Source organism: Sus scrofa, chromosome 9 (assembly GCF_054392235.1).
Source record: "Sus scrofa isolate SSC_HxYL_T2T_F1_AM1 chromosome 9, Sscrofa_HxYL_maternal_Yorkshire_Landrace_v2.0, whole genome shotgun sequence".
In the NCBI taxonomy this organism is placed as follows: Eukaryota; Metazoa; Chordata; class Mammalia; order Artiodactyla; family Suidae; genus Sus; species Sus scrofa.
In genome coordinates this window covers 98073508-98091620 of record NC_139391.1, presented here as the reverse complement: position 1 = coordinate 98091620, position 18113 = coordinate 98073508, and the positions used below count along the sequence as shown (strand labels likewise).

The window sequence follows — 18113 nt, the reverse complement described above, 5'->3', positions numbered from 1 at the left end:
TGAAGCTGCTTATTCACGTTAGAGAGCTCACATATAATTCATCCATTTACAGATAAGGGAACAGAATCTAAGAGTGGTTGTTTCAGAAAACTGGACAGCTGCTTGTAAATCAATGAAACTAGAACACACCCTCACACCATGCACAAAAATAAACTCAAAATGACTTCAAGACTTAAACATAAGACAAGACACCATAAAACTCCTAAAAGAGGGTGTGCCCATAGTGGCTCAGTGGTTAACGACTCCGACTAGGAATGATGAGGTTGCAGGTTTGATCCCTGGCCTTGCTCAGTGGGTTAAGGATCCGGCGTTGCTGTGAGCTGTGGTGTAGGTTGCAGACACGGCTCGGATCCCATGTTGCTGTGGCTCTGGCAAAGGCCAGCAGCAGCAACTCTAATTAGACCCCTAGCCTGGGAAGCTCCATATGCCTTGGGTGCGGCCCTAGAAAAGGCAAAAAGACGATAAATAAATAAATAAATAAATAAATCCTAAAAGAGAACAGAGGCAAAACATTCTCTGACATCAACTGTACAAATGTTTTCTTAGGTCAGTATCCCAAGGAAATAGAAATAAAACCAAAAATAAACCAATGGGAACCAATCAATCTTTAAAGCTTTTGCACAGCAAAGGAAACCATTAAAAACAAAAAACAAAAAACAAAAAGACAACCTATGGAATGGGAGAAAACAGTTCCAAATGATGCAACTGACAAGGGCTTAATCTCTAAAATATACAAACAACTCATACAACTCAACAGCAAAAATAAAATAAAATAAAATAATTTTAAAAATTGAAAAATGGGCAGAAGACCTAAATAGACATTTCTCCAAAGAAGACATGAGGATGGCCAGCAGGCATATGAAAAAATGCTCAACAACACTAATTATTAGAGAAATGCAAATCCAAACTACAATGAGGTACCACCTCACACTGGTCAGAAGGGCCATCATTAATAAGACTCAAATAACGAATGGTGGAGAAGGTGTGTGAGGAAAAGGGAACCCTCCTCCACTGTTCGTGGGAATGTAAAGTGGTACAACCACTATGGAAAACAGTATGAAGGCTCCTCAGATAAGTATGGAACTACAGTATGATCCAGCAATCCTACTCCTGAGCATCTAGCCAGACAAAACTTTCATTCAAAAAGATACATGTACCCATATGCTCACTGCAGCATTATTCACAATAGCCAAGACATGGAAACAACCTAAATGTCCAACAGCAGATGAAAAGATTAATAAGATGTACATATACACAATGGAATACCACTCAGCCATAAAAAAGAACAAAATAATCCATTTGCAGCAACATGGATTGAACTAGAGATTCTAAGACTAGGTGAAGTCAGAAAGAGAAAGACAGATACCATATGATATGACTTACATGTGAAATCTAAAACATGGCACAGATGAAACTAGAGCAGAACAGAAACAATCTCACAGACATGAAGAGCAGACTTGTGGTTGCCTAGGGGAAGAGGGAGGGAGTGGGATGGACTGGGAGTTCGGGGTTAATGGATACAAACTATTACATTTAGAATGGATAGACAATGAGGTCCTGCTGCTATATAGTACAGGGAACTATGTCCAATCAGTTGTGATAGAACATAATGGAAGATAATGTGAGAAGAGTGGGTATATATATATATATATATATATGACTCAGCCACTTTGCTGTACAGCAGAGATTTGACAGAACATTGTAAATCAACTATAATTTTTTTTTAAAAAGAGTGGTTGTTTCATTTCCAAGTTCTTACAGCTAGTTTTCCCCAATATTTATGTTCCAGACACTTGACATATATCATCTCATCTAATTCTATCAGTAAGCCTATGATTACCTTTCGAAGGTGAGAACAGTAAGGATTACAGAGTTTAATTTGCCCAAAGTCTTAAGCTCATGAGTGAAGGGCCCAAATTATAAATGTATACCTTAAGCATTACATGGGAAACATTATATAAGGAGTCCTGACTGCCACTTTGAGTCTCAGAGTAAATCAATGTCTGCCTTCCTTGATTCTGCCCAGGACTTCTTTCATTATATTGACAACCAAATGTCCATCGACAGATGATTGGATTCGGAAGATGTGGTATATATACACAATGGAATACTACTCGGCCATAAAAAAGAATGACATAATGCCATTTGCAGCAACATGGATGGAACTAGAGAATCTCATACTGAGTGAAATGAGCCAGAAAGACAAAGACAAATACCATATGACATCACTTATATCCAGCACAAATGAACATCTCCTCAGAAAAGAAAATCATGGACTTGGAGAAAAGACTTGTGGCTGCCTGATGGGAGGGGGAGGGAGTGGGAGGGATTGGGAGCTTGGACTTATCAGACACAACTTAGAATAGATATACAAGGAGATCCTGCTAAATAGCATTGAGAACTTTGTCTAGATACTCATGTTGCAACAGAACAAAGGGTGGGGGGAAAATATAACTGTAATGTATACATGTAAGGATAACCTGACCCCCTTGCTATACAGTGGGAAAATAAAAAAAATTTAAAAAAATAAAAAATAAAAACTATTGATCGAGCAAATAAAAAAAAAAAAGAAAAACTCAGCATAAAGACAAAGTTGGTGCTTGTATAGGCAGCTTTGGGAGAATGAGTCATTAATGAAGGTAACTGGGGCTCAAAATTGCCTTTTCCTCTTATCTACAAAAGGGAAGCAAAGACATGCAAGTTGTATCAATTTCTCCAAAGAATCTCCTGCATTATTACAGTCCCAAAGACTTGGCATAAAATATCAAGTTCCTAACGCCCCACAGAAAAAATTGTTTCCTATGACTCTGTTCTCAAGGTTTGGGAGGCAGAATGTTTTATGCATAGTTTCTGCACAATTGAGTCATTGTGAGGGAGCAACCTTGTCATGGAGGCTTTATTCTCTTGACAAGGATGGGCTCTGTTCACAATAAGTCATTGTCGGACCCTCTTGTAATTTAAACCTTTTTTCCTTCTAACATTCCCTTCTCTTTTGGCTTCCGTTTAGTCTAGCTGTCCAGGACTCAACCATTTGAAAGAATAGACTCTAAACAAACATCATCTCTATGAGATGAGCTAGAAAGCTCAGCTAAGCATAGCTAAGTATACTCTTTTCTCAACCCCCAAGATTTTTGCTAAACTCAAAAAATTTAAATGTATCAGTGAGCTCTCTGGATTTAGAGTGTAACATACAACAGTTTCTTTTCTTTTTCTTTTTTGCTTTTTACGGCTGCACCCATGGCATGTGGAGGTTTGCAGGCTAGAGGTTGAGTCGGAGCTGTAGCTGCCAGCTTACGCCACAGCCACAGCAACATGGGATCCAAGCCACGTCTGTAACTTATACTGCAGCTCACATCAATGATGGGTCCTTAACTCACTGAGAGAGGCCAGGTATCAAACTCATATCCTCATGGATACTAGTTGGATTCATTAGCACTGAGCCACAACAGAAACTCTGAGACACAACAGTTTCATTTTCCCCAAAGAGGAATGAGAATATTATTTTTACAAATTTATCAAAGAGGGGACATTGGAATTAATAACGTTTAAGGGACTTCTCATTTCAAATCCTCCAGGACAGCAATATGCCTAATGACAAACATGACTGTAGAAGACCAAGAATCATTTAACGTGGAGGCCACTGAGACTAATGTTGATAACTCTGTTGAGTTTATCACTCCAACAACCATAGGTCTGTAAGTAACTTGCACACACCATTCCCCAGAGAGACCTTGAATTTGGCCCTGGGTACAGTACAGGGCACCTGCATGCCATTCCAACTTCAAAGTAATTTAGTTGCATAATTAGAAACTGAATAAAAACAAGCAAGCTACTCCAAACAAGAAAGTTGTGGAATTACTTCAAAGTTAGCAAAAACAAAAACAGCACTAATGAAACTGCACCAAATGCTAATTCCTGGTGATAAGTACATTGCATCAAATTTTAAAAAATTAACTGTGATAAAATACATATAACCATCCTAACCTTTTTAAGTGTACAGTTAAATAGTGTTAAATATATGCACATTACTGTACAACCAATCTCCAAAACGTTTTCATCTTCCCCAACTGAAACTATGTCCATTAAACAACAATTCTCTATTTCTTTCTGCACCTACTCCTGGCTACCACCATTCTACTTTTTGTTTCTATGAATTTGACCACTCTAAACACCTTATAGAAGTGGAACAATACATTATTTGTCTTTTTGTAACTGTTTTATTTCACTTAGAATCATGTCCTCAAGGTCTATCCATTTTGTAGCATATGTCAGAATTTCCTTCCTTCCTTTTTTTTTTTTTTTTTTTTTTGGCTTTTTTGGCTTTGGAAGGCTGCACCCACGCCACATGGAGTTCCCCAGGCTAGGGGTCTAATCAGAGCTATACCCGCTGGCTCACGCCAGAGCCACAGCAATGCGGGATCCGAGCCACGTCTGTGATCTACACCCCAGCTCACGGCAACACTGGATCCTTAACCCACTGAGCAAGGCCAGGGATCGAACCCTCAACCTCATGGTTACTAGTTCGGTTCATTAACCATTGAGCCATGATGGGAACTCCCAGAATTTCCTTCCTTTTTAAGGCTGAATAATACTCCATTGTATGTATATAATATATTTTGTTTATCCATTCATCCATTAATCAGATTCTTCAAAAATCCTGAGTTGAAACCAATTTTTATTGATGTTTTTGAATACAGACATCATCCTGCTATGTGTGTGTCTGTGTGTGTGTCTCCATGTGTGTGTGTACCTTGTATATCTATAGATCTTATGAGCAGTAAAAGGAAAATAAATAGGAAATACCTTATTTCCTTAATGACTTTTTAAGCTATTCTATAATGCTTCAACTGCACCTTTATGGTCTTTGTGTTAAAGTTTTGGCCACTGGTAAAACACATGTAATCCATTAAAATTTCTCTCAAACATATTTTTTAAAAGATAAAGCACAGTTGTTTATATTGGCAGTATAATGTATATAGTCATGAGCAAGGACTGGGTGGCAGAAAGACTGGGGTTTGAATTCTGCCCCAACACTCACCAGCTGTATAACTTTGGACAAGTTATTTATCCTCTCCAAGCCTCAGTGTCTTCATGTGTCACAGAATAGTATTACCTACTGTGTAGGATTGTTGTTGTGAGGCTTAAGTGAAATAAGACTTAGCCCATAACACACACAATGAAAGATTGCTATTATTGTCCTTATTTTTTTATTATAAAGAGGTTCTTCTCAGAGACAACAGTACTAGAGAATAAACTGTTTTTGTAGGAGCTTGCATTAAATATTCAAAGGATGCCTTTACTAGAGTTCTTAAAGGCATTCATATTATCAATATTTATATAAAGCAATCCTATTGTATAAACTAAGCAATGCTGTTCTCCTTTGTAATCACAATTAAATCCTACAATGCTAAGCAAATACGTAGTTCTCCATCTTGAACACTGAAAACTCTTACTGAGTGTTATCTAAATGACAGTGTCCACTTTTTTCAGTATCTTTATTACAAAAGCTGCCTTTCCTTTAACAATTTTTTCTATTTCCCCATCTGTGTACCCATAAAGCTTCACTTGGTCTTCCAGCCTAGTGCTCATGGGTCTCTTGGGAGGAACTGAGCCATCATGCTGGGTAGTAAGCACGGAAACACGGATATCTTTGTTCCCATGTTAAATGTGGCTGGTATGAAAATAACTTTGTCCATTGGAACCTCATTCCAATGTCGCTGACACATGGCCCCTTGCATAGATGACATAAATTTATGGGAGTCCTTTGGCCGTTGCATAATTATAGTACTTTGGGTGAGTTTCAAAGTGTATTCTTCTCTTATTGATTCCATTCACTCTTTAGTAAAAGTGTTTTATCAATTTCCAGTCAACAATGTTGATCCAAATATTAGAGACAGAAAGTGGGTAGAATTTTAGCAAAGAGGGTAGGGAAGAGAAAAAAAGGAAACCATAAACAGACCTATAAGTTGAGCACAGCTAAGAAGCACTGCCATGCTAATGTATTTTGCTGCTCATCAATAATCACAGATGTGATGGACACTGTGTAGACATACTCTGCCATGGCTCCACCACTCTCAAGTAGACTGACTGTCTTAGTTTATTTCAATGTAAAGCTTCCTGGATATTTCCTTATTCTATATTTAAAGTTGAATAGCATACGCTTACTTGTTGAGATTTAAATGAGTATTTGAGGAATTTTCTGAGAATTTTACGAGAATTTTACAACCCCTTCTATAATATCTGGAGTCACTCAAATGTCCAAACAATTAAGCAAGTAGATAATGAATACAAAAATCAATTTCTAATTTTTCACCCAAAGAAGTACCATATATATATTTAGGTAGAGAAATGCTTACCTGGAAAGGAGAAGTTTCCTCCAATATTAATAAATCTGTCAGTCATTTCTCCAAATACTATCATCATGAGGGGGAGGCCTGCTCCATGAGCTATGGCCATGACAGTGCCCAAGGACATAAATAATTTATCCTGCCAATCAGAGTATCGAAACTAAAAAAAAAAAAGAAAAGAAAAGAAAAGAAAGAGAAGAATACTTAGCTTGTGTAAGAGAATTTCTTTTCTTTTGCAATGATATGTTCTTTGGATTTTTATTTAATTAAGATCAGTATTTCTGTAATGGTTGCAAATAAATGTATTAGGGAAGAAAGAATTTCAATCTACATCACTGACAGATTGCAGTTCCCGTCAAGGCTCAGTAGAAAAGAACCTGACTAGCATCCATGAGGACACAGGTTCGATCCCTTGTCTCACTCAGTGGGTTAAGGATCTGGCCTTGCCGTGAGCTGTAGTGTAGGTCACAGACGCGGCTAGGATCCTGTGTTGCTGTGGCTGTGGCATAGGCCACAGCTATAGCTCCAATTAGACCCCTAGCTTGAGAACCTCCATATGCTGTGGGTGCTGCCCTAAAAAGACAAAAAAATAAAATAAAATAAATCACTGACAGATTAATTTCATGATTCTCTTTATTTTGTATTCAGTGAGGAAACTAATCTAACTCCATTTCATTAGTATCTTATTTGGTTAAATGACTTGATATAATCAGATGGCATGAAGGTTTGGTTCCATTAAGAAATACTGTGGGGAGTTCCCACTGTGGCTCAGCGGTTATGAACCCAACTAGTATCCATGATGATGCAGGTTGGTTCCCTAGCTTCACTCAGTGAATTAAGGACCTGGCATTGCTGTGAGTTGCGATATAGGTCGAAGACTCAGCTCCGATCCACTTGCGTTGCTGTGGCTGTGGCCGGCATCTGCAGCTCTGATTCAACCCCTAGCCTGGGAACTTCCATAGGCCACATGTGCAGCCCTAAAAAAAAAAAAGAAAGAAAGAAATACTGTCTGATCTTCCGGAGCTCCTTGAGGGAGTAAATTAAGAACAGCTAGGGGTAGATGTCATTTACATACACACACCAATAAAGCCCTTTAAAAAGACATTCCAAATATTTCAGAGAGAGAATTATAAATGAGTTTATAAACTCAGATTCTCTAAGTTTTGAGGATGAGTTTCCTTCAAGAGGCTTAAGTTAGCTTTTAGAAGGCAGCTCGATAGTGAAGGGCCACAAACATTAAGGATTGCCTGACTGTGTGCTTTAGGGAAGTCTTGCTCATGGAGATGATTCTCTTTGCTGAATCTTGAAGGATAAGGGAGAATTAGCTGAATGAGAATTGGGGAGAGCAGAGGAAGTAGGGTGTATTCAGACTTAGAACAGCAGGGTGACTAGATACTGCATGGAGGGCTCAGGTGACTTCACACAGTGGAATCCCTGAGTGCACAGTACAAAGCATGGGAGATGATGCTAGAGAGAGGCCTGAAAGGCCTGGTGGGCCACTCCAACTACCTTGGACTTAGTCCTATCTACAGAGGGGAGGGGTGATACTAGTTATTCCAGTGATGTGAACAATACCCAAGAACTAATCAGCTGATCAGTGTTATAATAGTAAAAAAAAAAAAAGCAAAACTTTGTCCCTAATCAATTTTCAGTTCTCTCCAATTTCTCACTTTTCCTCCCCACTTCTGATTGACCAAACTCTGGGGCTCTCTCATTGTTCTTTCCTCCTCTGCCTTCCAGACTACCTCTTAGTTTTCCATTTCTGTACCTTCCCCTCTCTCCATTGCATCTTTCCCCTCTTTTTAACCTTTCCCTCTGCCTATTTCCCCTACCTCCTTTGAGGGATAAGGATCAGTCATCAAGAGAATGGTTGATGAGTCAGGCTTGGCAGAGTGGTGTCCTTGAGAGTTGAGGCAGGGTCAGATGGGGTCAATCTACACTGGCAGTTGAAAACACAAGGTGGAAAATAGTGTGTGTGTAGTGTGTGTGTGTGTGTGTGTGTGTGTGTGTGTGTGTGTGTGGTGCGTGTGTGCATGCACGCAAGCTGTTCCCAAAGAGTTCCAGGAGTTCAGTCAGGGGAGGCCAAATTGCATCATTAAACACATGTAGCAGGCAAGAGAGCTGAAAGAGTCAAAGGGTCAGAAGCCAGGTAGAGCTTGGACTGGAACCAAGGGAGCAGGTAAAGTCAAGAGCAAATGGAAGAAAAAAAAATTGGAGTTCCTATCATGGCTCAGCAGAAATGAATCTGACTAGTATCCAAGAGGATGTAGGTTCCATCACTGGCCTCGCACAGTGGGTTAAGGATTCAGTGTTGTTGTGAGGTGTGGTGTAGGTTGCAGATACAGCTTGGATCCTTCGTTGCTGAGGCTGTGGCGTAGGCCGGCAGCAATAGCTCCAATTCGACCGCTAGCCTGGGAACCTCCATATGCAGTGGGTGCGGCCCTAAAAAGCAAAAAGCAAAAAAAAAAAAAAAAAAAAAAAAAAAAAAATTTAAAAGTAAAATAAAATACAGTTTTATCCTGAACTTCTGTCAGAATAACAGCAAAAATTCTGTTTAAAAGACTACCTTTAAATTTCAGGTTAAACTTCTAGATTCAAATGAAGTTTTTCCTATGTATCTACTCTGTGACATTTTGTTTTCTATAGGAGGCAGATTTAAAACCTGTGTATTAAGACCAGATTTCGTTGCACAATTTATTCTCTAAAGCACTAAACTGAAAAAATATTACTCTTACAGAGACTTTTAAGCAAAAGCATCACAAGTATTAAGGAGAAGAGATGAACAGGGGCTCTGTGGTGACATGAGACATGTGCAGTGATGCCCCAGAGTGTGGATGTTTTGGTGTCCTCTCATCTGCATAATTAATAAGTTAGAGATTTCAGCTGACATGTCACTTAAGACCAACCTTTTTGTTATCAAATAATACCTGTTATAGTTTGAAACACATCATATTCACCAAAAGTGGGCACTTTCTTGGGTCACTTCTCTCAGACACATTACGGATGAAAAACAGATTTGACTTCTTTCAAAAATATGTTAGGTTGCCTTGGACCAGCAGAAAATCACTGAGAATTGTCCTAAATACACCTGAATGCTTAATAGGAACTCCATATTTAGTCAATTTTCCTGGAAACCAAATGTGAGCATAGATTTCTTAATCATTTAAAAACTGCTGGGCTGGTTGTGGCTCAGTGGGTTAAGAACTAGACATAGTGCCTGTGAGGATGCAGGGTTGATCCCTGGCTTCGCTCAATGGGCTAAAGATCTGGCATTACCACAAGCTGCAGCACAGGTTGCAATGTGGCTTGGATCCAGTGTTGACGTGACTACGGCTACAGCTCCAATTCAATCTCTAGCCCAGGAACTTCCATATGCTGCAGGTGTGGCCATAAAAAGAAAAAAAAATTCTGTAGTTAACAATCACTTTCTTTATATGCAAGCTTATTTAAAGCTACATGGGGGGGGGGTTGTGCGAAACAAAGGCAGAGATGCATTTTGCTGAAATTGGCTGATTTATATGGTGCTATGAACACAAGTCCTATTTTAAATTTCCCTGCACACCAGTTAGCACTGCTCTCATGGCCAGACTATCCCTACTCCTTTTACCATTCATCTTGAGAATGTGAGCCATTAACTACAATGAAGTACCCGAAGACAGCATGGGTGTAGCAGGGAAAATTTATCACTGCCTATAGACAATCTTAAAGTACTGCTATAACTACAGATCCAAGACTTTAAACTTAAATGAAGACATAAATTATTCATATTTAATACTGCGCAGCTTACCAATGCTAATGGTCCAATCAAATTTACTTTCTTCATTGCTTTATCTTGGTTGCTGTAAAAAAATATAATTAATTGAATTTAAAACTCTTACAAAATATTTCACAGTCAATTGAATGTAAAGCTGAGTAGTTATCATCTTCAACTACTATATTTTGAAATATGAAACAGTGATGTCCACAAACTGTCATAATTATCCAGTTTAACAAACATTGCCAGGCAATCACTAAGTACAAAGGTAACTGTCCAAGGTACTATTAAGGATCTCTGGATAACTGGGAAATGATCACTTGCCATGAGGAGCTCACAGAGGAAAGAATATGTTAATAATGTCTGCCAGATCAATTAATTCTTCTTTGGCTAAAGAAATACACATTGATCTAAAATTAGTAAAGGCTACCCTTCTGAAAGATTACAGGGAGTGGTGTCAGGAAATCCTGTAGGCTCTGCATTCCAAATACATCTAGCTTTCAACCATTGCTTACTACTTTAATGGCTATCCCCAAAGCCCAGGAGAACTCCTGCCTAGTCTCCCCCCACTTCCACTTATGGCCACTTTAGTCTATCCTCAACACAGCAGCCAGAGTAATCATCTAAAGACTCAAGTCATATCATGCTACTCCTCGGCTCAAAGACCTACAATGGCTCCCACTTTTCTCAGAGTAAAAGCCAAAATGTGTACATTGGCCTCTAGGGCCCCCCATAATTGCTAACCTCTCTTGTCTACATTGCCCCTGCCCACCCCTGCTTGCTCTGCTCCGGCCACCTGGTCTCCTCTGTTGCTATTCTGTGAACACTCCCTGGCAGGGTCTTTCTTACCTCTGCCAGGAATGGTCCCCCTCAGACGCCACACAGCTCTTCTCATTTCTTTCAACTTCTTGCTCAAATACTGCCTTCTCAATAAGACCTATATTAACTACCCTACTTAAAATTGCAAACGACTTCCTTTTTACACTCCTGATTTCTTTAGCCTTGACTGTTTTTCCATGGCATTCATTGCCTTCTAACACTTATTCAGCATATGTATTATTTATATTTCTCTTCCATACAATAAATGAAAAGTCTACAAGGGCAGAGCAGACTATTCTTTTCACCTAAAATGCATTTATTTAGCTTAAATGTCCAGGTAAGTGATCGAGTTTTACTCATAGGACTTGATCCCAAATGATCTAGAAAATTTGCTGAAAGCAAGGGACAGACACCTGCAATAAAATATGTTCAAAAGAACGTGCCATAGGCAGCAACAGCATGATTGGAACAAGCATTAACTAACTCCCAATTTGCCGTAGATAACTAAAGAGAGCTGCACGTCCTTTAATGTATAAGCTTTGGTCTGCTTTTTATAACACTTTGTCTCCTTACATTTAAATTCATAATCTCACAGTCTTAGCTTACTGTTAGCTTTTTCTATTTCTCTTTCAAGAAATCCTCTTCTATCTTCTTTCCACCACGAGGCTATGAGTACCACTTCTGAGAACCATTTTGTTGTTGTTGTTGCTGCTGCTGCTTTTTAGGGCCACATCCACTGCACATGGAAATTCCCAGGCTAGGGGTTGAATCATAGCTACAGCTGCCAGCCTACACCACAGCCATAGCAACTCAGGATCCAAGCCGAGTCTGTGACCTACATCACAGTTCATGGCAACACCAGATCCTTAACCCACTGAGCGAGGCCAGGGATCAAACTAGCATCCTCATGGATCCTGGTCAGGTTCGTTAACCGCTGAGCTACGAAGGGAACTCCCACTTCTGAGAAGTTCTATGGGTTCTGTTATGCCACTGCATCTTTTGCAAGGATAACTCCCTTTGTACACCCATCAAATGTTCAACCAGAGCAATACATAAATAGCCTGCTTCATGAAAATGCCATCTATTTATAGATTCACAGTCAATCCCAGCCTAAACAGCCAGTGGATGAAAACCACATTTTTTCCAGTAAAAACAATACCATCCATGGGTTTTCCAAATTTACATGGCACACTCAATTTTCTATGAATGAATACCATGGCACGTGCATGGAATATAGCGAGATCACTGTATGAATAAGTTAAACAGATTAAAATAATGCTTCAGTTTAACCATCAGATAGACATGTTTTCCACTGGCTAATCAGGCCCCTTGTAGCCTGAGGATGTACTACAGAACCTGATAAATTTGTCCCTCTGGGCAACTACTGGATGACATGGGTCAATGAGTTCTGAGTGGCCTGGCATGAACTCAGAGACCACAGCAACTTCATAAACTGAGTCTGAAGGCGAAAATGATTCACTCTTCCCACAGTGAAAGAGGTACAAAGACAACGTGCCACTGACTGGTCCCTTGTGGCCCTTGAAGTGCAGGTAACAAGGGCCCTGGGGAATCAAAGAAAGACACATATCAAGAAATGCAAAGGTTTCCCTCTTATATTTGAACAGAAACTGCTTTGGAAACTCAGGTTATGGAAGAATGAGGCTGCTCAAGGTACCTCTCCCCACCTCACCCCTCACAACACAGGGAGGAGAAACAGTGAACCAATATCTGGGAGGAGAGGTTTGGGTGTGGTAAGAGAAAGATGAAGAAGAGTAATGAGGGAAGGAAGGAATTTTTTTGCTTTACTCCTTTTTTTTTAAGCATAACCATCAACAGCAGATGTTTAACGCTCTTGAAGTACGAAAGATCAGACGATGTTTATGAATTTGGAAAAGTTGTGATTTTCATAATGCAAAGCCTGTTATACCACGGAGATACTGATTGAATTACCCCGCACAAAGACAAGCCGGCACTTTTAAACACAGCCTCTTCTTCCTGAGCCTGTTGCAAAACGGACCTCAGTGACATTCTTTGGGTAAGGTCTCAACCTCAAGATTCTAAAGAAACTTCAAACAAAAGCCAAAGGCATCAAAAGATCGTCTCAACTTCTTTTCTCGGCCAAATTTGGCCCTGCGAATTCGCGTGTAACTAAAAAGCAGTGGCTGCTGGTGATGTACCTGTTGTTGCCCAGTTCAAAGTCAGTCTCCGCTCCCTCGGGTCTCCGGGAATCCATCTCAGCCTGGGGAGAAACCACAGCCTTAGGTTCAAGTGCACCGGCCCCGGATCGGGGAGATCGACCAGATTCTTCACAGCCCTTGCCCGGTGGGTGGAAGCCGGCGCGTCGGTGGCGGGGTCCCAGGACGCCAAGTGGAGTCGAGCTGTCCCCGCCCGAGCCCGCAGTCCCCAGGGTCGCCCGCTCCCAGTTTGAGGACACTCGGTTTCCCTCACCTGGGACCTCGAGCGTCTCTGGCCGATCCGCTGGGAGCGCCGGGGCTAGGGCCACCGGGCCTGGACTTTGCTCGCTGTGGCTTCGCCCCCGCCCCCCGCGGGTCCAGCCCCAGCAACGCCTCCCGATGCCGCCCCGGGCGAGGGACCCGGGCCTCGGGAGCCATTCCCGCCGCCCGCCCGGCTCGCTCCCCAGGCCTGGCGTAGAGAAGGGCCCAGCGCGCCGCCCTCGCCGCCGAGGGTCCCCCGCCGTCCGCCGCCCACCCGTAAGAGTCGCCAGTCCCAGGCCTCGGCGCCAGCTGCGGCGACCAGCCCCGTGAGACTCCGGGTGTTCCGAGAGCCTCGCCTAGCGGGTCATCCGAGACCCTCAAAGTGACTGTCGCACCCCCTCGGCGCCCAGTTTTCTTTTGTTAAACCCATGTGGGGCACAGTTTCTGGACTCCCACCAATCATGGGGCTGCCGAGGACCAAGAAAGGGCACTAATCTGGCCTCCCGAGTCTGCATCCCCAGGTGTGGTCCCCGGGAAACAGAACCGCCAGAGCCAGGCAAGGCCACTGGGAAACATCCCATAAAGCTCCCCGAAGAGGAAGAACGCTCTTAACACTTAACACGCAGACATTTAGGACTGAAAGGCTCTTGGAGATCCAATTCACAACCCGCTCTTTTTTGGGCCCCGCCCGCGCCTTGCGGAAGTTCTTGGGTCAGGGATCCAACCCCCGCCACAGAAGAAACCCGCGCCACAGCAGTGACAGTGACACAAAGCCAGGTCTTTAACCCGCTGAGCCACCAAGGAACTCCATGAACCCCCACCCCCTTTTTTTACAATAAGGAACTGAGGCCTGCAGGGGTTAAGTCTGACCTGAAGCTGCATCCTCGAGACCAGGAATCCAGTCCCCAGAGTCCTCTGGCTTCGCCTCTGATCTTGGACTTCTCCATGTGTTAAATCGTCTCTACATCTAGCGCCCACTTAAGTCCCCCGTGTGGTTTGCTTGTCCCTCTTGATTACCCTTTCCATACTTGGCAAAGGAAGAGTCTAAAATAGGGAGCAATATGTTGGTCATGGTTTTGAAACCAGTGAGTTTCAAACTCAGAACTTCACATCTAAAAAAAAAAAAAAAACTTCACATCTTACTGGTTATGAGACTTTGGACAGTTGGCTCACTACTCTTAAGCCTCAGTTTCCTCATATGCAACCTGAGGACAAAACATCTCCCTTGCCAAGTCACTGTGAGGAGTAAGAGAGCTAAGAAGGTAAAAGGAGTTAGTACTGAGCCTAAAACTGTGCACACTGAACACCTATGGCTTTCCTTCCTCCCAACCAGGTAGCAGGATTACCTGCTGGTCCTTGCTCCTGCTGCCTTATTAAGTGAGTCATCCATGGCTTTCTTGGCGTCCCAGAGAAACTTATAGCAAAGCAACCTACAGGAGGAGGTGTCATCAGCAGACCCTTGCATGAATCTCATTTATGCTACTTACTAGATGTCCAGCCTTGGACAGTTTATTTAATTCTTGATTCAGTTTCTGAATCCATAAAACACAAGTGTTGGGTTTAGACATAATGTGTGTAAAGTGCCAGGCATATAAGAGGCACCTAGTAAGTGATTATAGTTAAAAGATGAGAAGAGGCTGGTGAGGAGACACTGGGAGAGGAGCCAGCACTCTGGCACTCACTCTAAAATATGCCGCTTATCTCCACCCTGCTCTGCCTGTTACCTTGGGCTATGCAGAACTTAATTTGAAGAGATGCTGGGAGTTGACTGAAACTATGGCATGTTCTGGAATTATGTGATAGAAATGAATTAAAGATTTTTTCTAAAGATGTTTTTTTTCTCCTTATCCAGTCTACCACAACCATGAAGATTCTTTCCTTGGAGCAACCAGAATTCCTCCAACAGGTGGTCAGATCACCATTTTAAGATACTCTGGGACTAAAGCAATTCGAACTGTTTAGCTTGAAAGAAAACTTGGTGGTGACTGGAAGACATTATAAAACTCAATACCTATAAAGAGATGGTAGCCTGTTTAGTTTCTAGTTTAAAAAAAAAATCTTGCAGGAGTGAAAAGGTGGGTAGTTGAGAAAGTAGGAAACTTCTGAATTAAAAACAAAAACAAGCAAACAAAAAGTACCTGGGCATGAGACTTGGCTTGTCCATCTCTCAGAGTCAATTCACAAAGCTGTCCCTATATGTATTCATCAGGTATATTCTGCATCTAGGGCAAATGTGAGAAACTAGAACAAGAGGGTGTTTGTGGAAAAAGGAGCCAGGGCTTGTGTTTATGTGTTTCCCAGTGTTACAGTCCACTCCATGGGCTAATTTTCAATTTATTTGTTAACAATGAAACCTTACCTGGTGTACCCATCTGGTTATTCATTCATTCAAAAATGGTATGTAAGCCACTAAATAAACTGGAAATTTCTTGACAATGCTCAGCTTGTAAGAAATCATAACTTTCTTTTGGAGGTAGGATATTGAGATGCATCTGCTTTGTTTTCTTTGATGAGGAATTAATGTCCTTCCTCTATGTGATCTTATTTTTTCTGTGTTCATTTCATTTTCTTTTTAATCTTAATTTTTTCTTTCTTTTGGATCTCAAACCTCATTTTTCCACCTCTGACTTGTACATTACTGTTGTCAGTTACTTTACTTTTTTTCTATCTGTTTATAACCCTTATAATAATAGTACTTTATAGTCACTACCATTTAGATTTACTTATATATTTATTATCCTTATCTTGTTCTTTACTTCTTACTACATTTCAGAGCCACTATGTTGGATCATTTCCCTGTTATCTGAATAACGCTTTTGTGTTTCCTTCAGTTGACAGTAAATTTTCTGTTTTTTTCCCCCTGAAAATTTAATCCACCTTTATTTTGAAACATTATTTGGAGATGTGCCTTACTGAATAGCAAGATTTTTATAATGAAAGTATAGCAATTGAGGCAATGTGATTTGGACAGGGATAAGCAAAATTAAAATGAAACAGAATAGCGGTCTTACAATTGACAGAGCTAGAATTCTAACCCAGACAGAATTCTAACCCCTTAGCCACCACGTTAACCGGGGATGTGAGTGGCGATGGAGAAGATGGGTCAAATGTTAATGATGACTAAACAGCTTCTTCCTCCAATCCATTAATCTTACCAACTTTTAACTGTTCCTCACTCTTTGGTGTACTATCTTGCCTCTTAACTCAAATTGCAAACATCTGCAACCCCCTGCTTTGTCTATTCCTAAATTTTGTGTTGTTGTTGTTTTGTTTGTTTGTTTTTGTTTTTTTAGGGCCGCACCCACAGCATATGGAGGTTCCCAGGCTAGGGGTTGAATCGGAGCTGTAGCCTCTGGCCTACGTCACAGGCTCAGCAACACCCCATCCGAGCCAGATCTCTATACCTACACCACAACTCACGGCAATGCTGGATCCTTAACCCATTGAGTCAGGCCAGGGGCCAAACCCGCAACCTCATGTTTCCTAGTTGGATTTGTTTCCCCTGTGCCACGACAGGAACTCCGGCCCCTGCCTTTTCTCTTTATCAGGCTTGCTTGGTAAAACCTCAACCCTGGCTAATTTAAATTATCAAGTTTCTGGAGTTCCTATTGTGGCTCAGCAGGTTATGTAACTGACTAGTATCCATGAGGATGTGGGTTTGATCCCAGCCCTCAGTCAGTGGGTTAAGGATCCCACCTTAAGCTCAGGGTGTTGCCATGAGCTGTGGTATAGTTTGCAGACACCGTTCAGATCTGGAGTTGCTGTGATAGTGGTGTGGGGCAGCAGCTACAGCTCTGATTCGACCCCTAGCCTTGGAACTTCCATATGCTGTGGGTGCAGCTCTACAAAAAATAAAATAAAATAAAATAAAATAAAATAAAATAAAATAAAATAAAATAAAATAAAATATCTAATTTCTGCAAGCTTCCACCATGCAGTAGAACATGGCTAAAGAAAAACACAAAAAGTTCTGAATGGTTTCACCATGGAATGAGATGGCCCTTTGAATGTATTTATTATGCTTATTATTTATTGTCAACTTTTCTGTGAGATGTAAGATTCATAAGAATAGAGATTTTTGTCTGTCTTTGCCACTGGTAGCCTCCAGCATTTGCTGCCCAATAGTCATACATGTTTCCTTACTTCATTCACTCTTCCACTTTCCTAGATCATTTCTTCATATCTCCTCTTTGCTCAGACACCTATCTTTCATTCCATATCTTCACACTCTGCTCAAGTGCTGTGCGTATTTCATTGATAAAAATCACAGTGTTCAGAAGGAAACTGCCATGACATTTGCACACTCACCAGCATCTGTACCCAACACTCTGCCTTCTCACTTGTTTTTCTAAAAGCACTATCCATGCCACTCCCCAACACCCCCAGGCAGCCAGTCCTTTTGTTTGTACTTTTATGCTATGGATTCCATCCCCTCAAGAATGACTTCTCTGAGGGCCATTATTCCCTGTCTCCCACATTGTCAACTTTTCCATCCCTGCTGGACCACCCCTGTTGGGTACACACATGCTGTTATGTCTTTCCCCTTAAAAAAAAAAACAAAAAAACAAAAAAAAAAAAACAACTCTCCTGACTCCACTTTCCTTAGCAATTACCATCACCTTTCTTTCCTTCACCTTTCAGCTAAAATTCTTAAAGGAGTGATCTCTATCACTTTCTCCATTTCCTGTCCTTCTGTTCTCCTTTAAACCCACTATAATCAGGAGTTTGACCCTTTCACACTACCAAAACTGCCCTTGT

The 18113-nt window shown here is 41.2% G+C and overlaps 1 protein-coding gene across 1 annotated transcript in view; it reads right to left on the bottom strand.

Annotated features, from left to right (window-relative positions):
* The window catches only part of ABCB4 (ATP binding cassette subfamily B member 4), an 88535-nt gene extending 74298 nt beyond the window's left edge, over window positions 1-14237 (bottom strand). Inside the window, exons 1-4 of the mRNA XM_013989596.3 lie at window positions 14226-14237; window positions 13098-13711; window positions 10135-10186; window positions 6357-6507 (exon numbers count right to left, since the gene is read on the bottom strand). Of these exons, the coding sequence (XP_013845050.2) occupies window positions 6357-6507; window positions 10135-10186; window positions 13098-13711; window positions 14226-14237 (829 nt within the window). The remainder of the gene's footprint in view (window positions 1-6356; window positions 6508-10134; window positions 10187-13097; window positions 13712-14225) is intronic.
* Between the last annotated feature and the right edge of the window lie 3876 nt (window positions 14238-18113).